The following is a 6,198-nucleotide window of genomic DNA, read 5'->3' as shown; positions in this document are numbered from 1 at the left end:
GCAAAAGTCGCAAATCAAATAAAGTAAATTGAATAAAGACAAACGACACGCCCCGCCCGACAGCCGCCGCTCAAATGCAGTTGAAACTTCTTTGAGAGTGGGCGGCACAAAATTAGTTGCTAGTTGTGTAGCTCGAGTTGTAAATGCGGGGACTGAAATCGAAATCAAAATGTTCGCATAAAAGAATTATCTCTGCTTAAGTTGGATTATCTTTGGCCATAGAATCCAATTGGCAATTGAATGGAAAGATGCAAGAGATTCGATTTGGCGAATTGCTGCCGAACGTAGAATTTATCTGCTTCCGTCTCCGCCTCCGCCTCCCTCCCCCACTCTATCTCTGTCTCTGTCACTTTACTATTTGAAGTGCTTTCCCCCAATCGACAGCCACTTGAGAAGTTGTCCAAATTCTGCTTATGTGACTGCGTCGGAGTTTCTTTTATTATTATTAAATTTGATTTGATTTGATTTGATTTGCTTGGGCAACAAATTTGCAAAACACAGGCATATGCTTCGGGAATTGGTTTACTCAAGGGTTGGTCGAATGCGCAATAAGTTCCCAATTCACATAGGCCCGTGTTTTGCAATGCCTCTCAACTTTATTCAGAGAACTTAGAGTAGTCTAAAACGGTGCGCCTTTAGCCGCATAGAGCGCCCTCCTGGGGGGCCGACTTGCTGCCTTTGGTGGGGCTCTTCTCTAGCTCGCGCAGCACGAGGTTCAGCAGCTCTATTTCGCGCTTGATGAAGTCGACGCTCTTCTCGACATCGCGTCGATTGAAGTGGGCGTCGATATCTACGGGCAGGAAAATTCAGCCAGCTGAGGTCAGTCTAAGGGCTAAATGGGAGAAACTCACCGCGACGCTTGCATAACATGCGGTACAGTATTTGGAGGCCGTCCAGGGCACGATCTTTGTCCAAATCGTTGTTGCTAATCGTGTCCTTGCACAGGCTCAGCGTGGTCTCCCACCTGAGACCCAGGGCACGTGACTGGTTGTAGGAGCGCTCAAGCTTGGCCAGATCGTTCTTTAGGCCCAGCACGGTCAGGGCTGCCTCGTTCGTAATCTTGACCATGCGCAGGCGCATTTCCTCGATCTCCTGCAGCTTCTTGTTCTCGAGCTCATTGATCTCGACCTGGGCAAGCACTAAGCACAGGGAGTTCAGCCTATGTAAATGGACAAATCAATTCCAAACTCACTCAATGCATCGCAACGATCCAGGCAATCCTTTGGGGAAACAAAAATGTCCGATTTCTCTACCACCTCATCGAGCACCCGCTCGTACGGCTCGAACTCGCGCACAGTCGCCTTGAGATCAGTTCGAAAGGCATTTAGGACGCTAATCGATCGCTTGAACTCATCGATGCCTTTGGCCAGCTCGTCATGGAGTGCCTCCTGCTGGCGTATGATGGTCTCAGCCGTGCGCTTCTTGTCCGCGCAGTCCTTAATAAACCCATTCACCTCAATGAAGCGCTTCCTCAAGCGCTCCTGCATCCGATACATCTGGGCGATGCGCTGATGGTTGAGCTCGCTCTGGTGATGGGCCTCCTCCAGCAGCTGACGCTGCAGTACCAGCATGGCATCATTCTCCCGGGCATTGGCTATGTAGAGCATCTCAATGGAGTCGCCAGCCGAATCCCAATTGGGCGGCTTTCTGACATTGGACAATGATTTGCAGATGATTTGGGTTCAGCTCAAGTCAGATGGCTGTACTTACACGAAAAAGCGCTCCTGCTGGCGAGAGAGCAGATACTCGCCCACGGACTCCTCGGGATTGAGGTCCAGGCTGCCGATGACATCGGTCTTGAGAGTGGGCTTAAGGCGCGGCATCTTGTCTTGTTTGTCTAAAGATTCTCTTCAAAATATAATTTATGAACTTTCGTTCATAACGTTTTGTCGTTAACTGAGTTTGAATTGAGTGTGAAATATGAGTTAGTCCAGGCTATTTGACAAACAATGCAAAGATTGCTCTCTAAACGTATAAAATCCTATTGGGAAGTGGTTATAGAGCATTTGGGCTGAATTAGCGAAGCTTAAAAAATAATATCAAACGGAAAATTTATGGCTTTCTGGCAGAAATTTTTCCAAAGATTGACGGAGCTTACTTCAAAAATTCTCATCAGAATACATTCTTAAACATATCCATGCACTCTTGATTTACGCGGAAAGGATACATCAATATTTTATGCATGATTTTGTTCTTGTATCCTGCTGTGGTCTGCCCAACAGCCATTTAACATTTTGAGTGCTGTTAATGTTTGCAGTCTGCCGCACTTTTGCGCAGCTACAATGTGGGCCTTCCCTGTCGACTGTTTCCAACTAACGTTCCACCGTTGCCAGGCAACGAGCGAGTTTATTTATTTAACATAGTTGGCGGTATTTAATTTATTATTACTCATTCGTTTGTAAACATTCAGTTCAGTTAAACACTTACACGAGTTACTCTTTCAGTCTTAATTGTTTCATGTTGGATTTTGAACTGTTAATTAAACCCGCTTGTTAATTAACATTTGAAATGCCGCGCACCAAGCCGACGAAGAAAATCGATGTCCTGGGCAACCTGGACCTGCGGCCCGAGGAGGCAGTGGGCGACTACCTGCAGTCGAAGGCCCAGAAGAAGTACTTCATGTAAGTTGGCTCAGAAATGGAGCAGAGACACAGTTTGGCCTAGCCGAGAACTCTTTGCAGCAAGCCTCCAAATGCAGACTCGGCCGGAGACTCCATCGAGCTGCTCTACATACACAACACACGGGAGCATGATGAAATGCTCAAGCTGCAGGAGCAGATGCTGGTCAACTCGAAGCGGCAGTCGGAAATAAATGAGGCGCGAGTGAAGCACATGTACGAGACGCAGGAGAAGCTGAGGCAGCGCTTTATTGATGTGAACAGTTTCATCAAGGACTGCGCGGACAAGAAGCGAATCGCCGAGAAGGCCATCAACGACGAGAGGCAGCTGCACGAGGAGCTCAGCGAGGACATCAAAAACTTCAAGACCTCCATTAGCGAGCTAACGACCTTTCGCGAGGCACTCAAAGCCACAGTCGAGGAGCTGCAGCCCTACGAGAAGGTGCTCGAGGAGGTTGTGAGTGTGTCCGATATCTTTGTCTCGCCAAAGGACTGCATGGATCGCTGTGATGCACTGAGTAAGTTTCGGGAATGAACTTGAGCTGAGCCCACCTGACTCAATGTGCTTTAGTGCTGGCCCAACTGGAGATAAGCAAACTGGAGAATAAGAAGCTGCAGGAGATCGAGGAGATGCGCCAGCACATGGTTAAGATCACCAACGAGGCGGCTCTCACTGTGCTTGGTCTCAAGAACGATCTCTCCAAGCTGGAACGATCCTACAGGGAGTCTCGGGCCCAGTGCTCGAAATGGGAGAAGATACTGACGCACACCAAGGATGTCATCTCCAGCAATTACTTGGAAAAGCAGCGGAATATTGGTGCTATTAATGTACTATACAATCTCCTCTGTCGAAGACGTGGTGAGTAGTCCACCTATCTATCTAATATCTGTATATACCGGATATTAAATTGTGTTTTCTAAAATACAGATAAGGCTTCGGTTATTCCGCGCGACAGTATGGAAAAGCAATTGGACTTTATCAAGGACGAGCTGCTGATCTTGAATGAATTGCTCAAAGAGTTCGAAAAGAAGGATGACTCGAAAATCATCGAGGCTTACTGCTAGCGGGGCTTTCAAATGTTACTTATTCGGTTTAATTGTATGAAATAAACAAAATATGAGACTAACTCAAAGTTGTGTATACTTTATTGTAGACCTAATCTAACGAAATAGTTGATGCTGCCCTGGAGCTAAGTCATTCCCGTTTTGGTCTTACATATTTGTCATTAAAAACTTTAAAATTCTTTATGAATTTCCTCGCTTATATTTGTATGTAAATTTATGTTTTGTTTGCTCCACTCACTTCGTGTGTTTCTGTTTTGCTCCACTCCCCAGTTTAGCTCGGGCTTTCGCCTTGCCTCAGCTTTTAAACGTTATTAATATCGCTTGTTGATGCCACTTTCTAATTGCTTTTACCTCATAAATCTTGGCCCACTCGGACGATGGCTTTTCTTTCCCAAACTCCGATGCCAACTCCGAGTCGGACTTTTGCTGCGCTCTCTGCATCTGCAGTCACCATAAGTCACAAAATTGTCGGACACTCAAGACAAATGTGACGCTGCATTGGCCGTTAGCTCATTTAATTAGAAAACTGGAGACAAGGGCAACTGGAGCTGAACGCAGTGGCTGGCTAAGGCCGGGTCCATCCATCCGCAGTGAGCCGGGAGTGCAGTTAACGGCCTGTCGCATCAATTGCACATTACGGACTGCACAAAAGTTCGCTTGACGGCTTTTTAATTACGTCAGTCGAGGAATGTGCCCAGTCCCAGTCCGACTCAAGCGCCTCCTTCCGATCCTTACGCTCCTCCTACCTTGCCTGCTCACAATTAGCGGAACGCCTGACAATAGCTAACACAAAAAAAGTATTGTCAATTGCACCACTTGACACCCGGCGGGAGCATATTGAAAAACTTTTTTAATTACCACCGAAAAGAGGCCGTATTCAATTATTCATCGACAGGCCTTCGCTGCGACGTTTAACCTGTCGACCACTTGACATTGTGGCGCAAGTCCAGGCAACAAAAAAAGCCAAAGAGGGATTTCATTCGTTACGAGGAAGTGAAAATACCCTTGTAGACACGAGGCTAAACATTTCTTTTATATTGCCACGGGCCAAGTTAAGAAGAGGGATCATAAAATTTTCAGAGCTCGGTCTAAATACTTTGAGCATCGGAAAAGTTTGTATAACTCTGATTTAAAATCTTTACGCAGGCAAGCGTCTATTGCAAATCTAAATTAAGAATTTATGTGTTTTCGAATCTCAAATTAGATTAGCCTGGAAAGGGAGTATTGCTATAAAGAAAATGGCGAATAAAATGAAATTAAATTCTGAAATTTTCTGAATTTTAGTTTTTCAAAAATACAGAAAGAAAGTCCTTTTTCTTTTCTTTAGAAAGTGAATCTTACTTAAGAGTAAAGAACAATAAATTCCTTTTGGAAAAATATACATATTTGTGATTATCAAAATGTTATAAAAATATTTAGTCAGTGATTATCATTTATTAGTTAGTGATTATCAATATTTTCTATATATATTAACCACAATGGCTAATGATTGTGAATTAACCCAAAGCTTAACTAGCATCAGCTAGAATAGCTAGGCTTTATTTATAGTAAGAATGTAGCTATATATACAAAATAGTTTAATTGTGTTGTAGAAATTTTAGGAATTAAAAAAAAATATATTACCTCTCATGTGTGTGTTAATCTTATTTCGATAAATTTTCGATGTAAACTACATCTCTAAGAAAAATTTCAAGATCTGAACTTTTGTAAAATAAATAATTAAATAAAACTTTAACACTCAATATTTAAGAAAATAAAATTTTTCAGAAAATTTCCATAATAAAATAATATTTTACTGCGTCAAGTCATGTTAATAAGAATGGAGAATTATGCATTCACTAACTTAATTTTCTATATTTGCCACCAAAGGTCGATATGATCCCTACTCTTCCCAATCATCTGATTATACCTTTCAATTCTTCCTCTTCCATGCGTTACATTAGCCAAGAGGATGGAATAGTATCCCTCGAAAAGAGTATTGCAGTAACAGATTTAAACTGCAATTTGACTTCAACAATGAGTTCAATGAACTTTTCGACTAAAATAATTTTCAATTGCTGTTGGTATGCTTAATCAATTGAATAGAAATGGTTTATAATTTAATAAACCATTTAATTGGCTAAATTAAAATGCGAATTTCGAATATGTAATTCGAATGATTTGCAGCCAAGCGTAGAGCTGATTGAAAAATCGGCCCAATGCAACGGGCTGACAAATTGAATGGCCGAAAATAAATTTGGAGATCTCCAACTCTTTTGGCTGCGGCAAGCAAGGCTGGGGGAAAGAGAACTTTGACATTTTTATGCCGTGTCGCAGTTCTGTTCGTGTTTTGATTCCCATTTCTAAAGACATTTCCGCCCATTGGAGCTGTTGTAGTGCTAGAAGGTGTTAGAACTCAGCCGCTGCTGTTGATATATAGGCGAGTCTGGAGTATATGAAAACATTTTAATTAATGCTGACAGCTGAAAAAGTCGCGGTCGCTTTTGTTGTGTAAATTTCGTCGTCGTTGTCGTCG

At 43.1% G+C, this 6,198-nt stretch overlaps 2 protein-coding genes across 2 annotated transcripts; one reads left to right on the top strand and one right to left on the bottom strand.

The window, feature by feature from the left end:
• Positions 1–350: 350 nt before the first annotated feature.
• LOC108609731 (coiled-coil domain-containing protein 42 like-2-like) lies at positions 351–1,947 on the bottom strand. The gene is made up of 4 exons (XM_018001454.2): positions 1,711–1,947; positions 1,193–1,647; positions 852–1,139; positions 351–790 (listed from the first exon to the last, which is right to left on the bottom strand). Exons 1-4 carry the CDS (start codon positions 1,821–1,823, stop codon positions 636–638), a joined length of 1,011 nt encoding a protein of 336 aa, XP_017856943.1. The 5' UTR covers positions 1,824–1,947; the 3' UTR covers positions 351–635.
• A 426-nt stretch (positions 1,948–2,373) lies between these two features.
• LOC108609785 (coiled-coil domain-containing protein 42 like-2) lies at positions 2,374–3,745 on the top strand. The gene is made up of 4 exons (XM_018001533.2): positions 2,374–2,621; positions 2,682–3,136; positions 3,190–3,477; positions 3,547–3,745. The coding sequence occupies exons 1-4, from the start codon at positions 2,509–2,511 to the stop codon at positions 3,681–3,683; spliced, it is 993 nt and encodes a 330-aa protein (XP_017857022.1). The 5' UTR covers positions 2,374–2,508; the 3' UTR covers positions 3,684–3,745.
• The last annotated feature ends 2,453 nt before the right edge of the window (positions 3,746–6,198 follow it).

Source organism: Drosophila arizonae, chromosome 3 (assembly GCF_054131065.1).
Source record: "Drosophila arizonae isolate 15081-1271.41 chromosome 3, UAZ_ARI_1.0, whole genome shotgun sequence".
NCBI lineage: Eukaryota > Metazoa > Arthropoda > Insecta > Diptera > Drosophilidae > Drosophila > Drosophila arizonae.
This window is presented reverse-complemented; position numbering and strand designations above follow the sequence as displayed.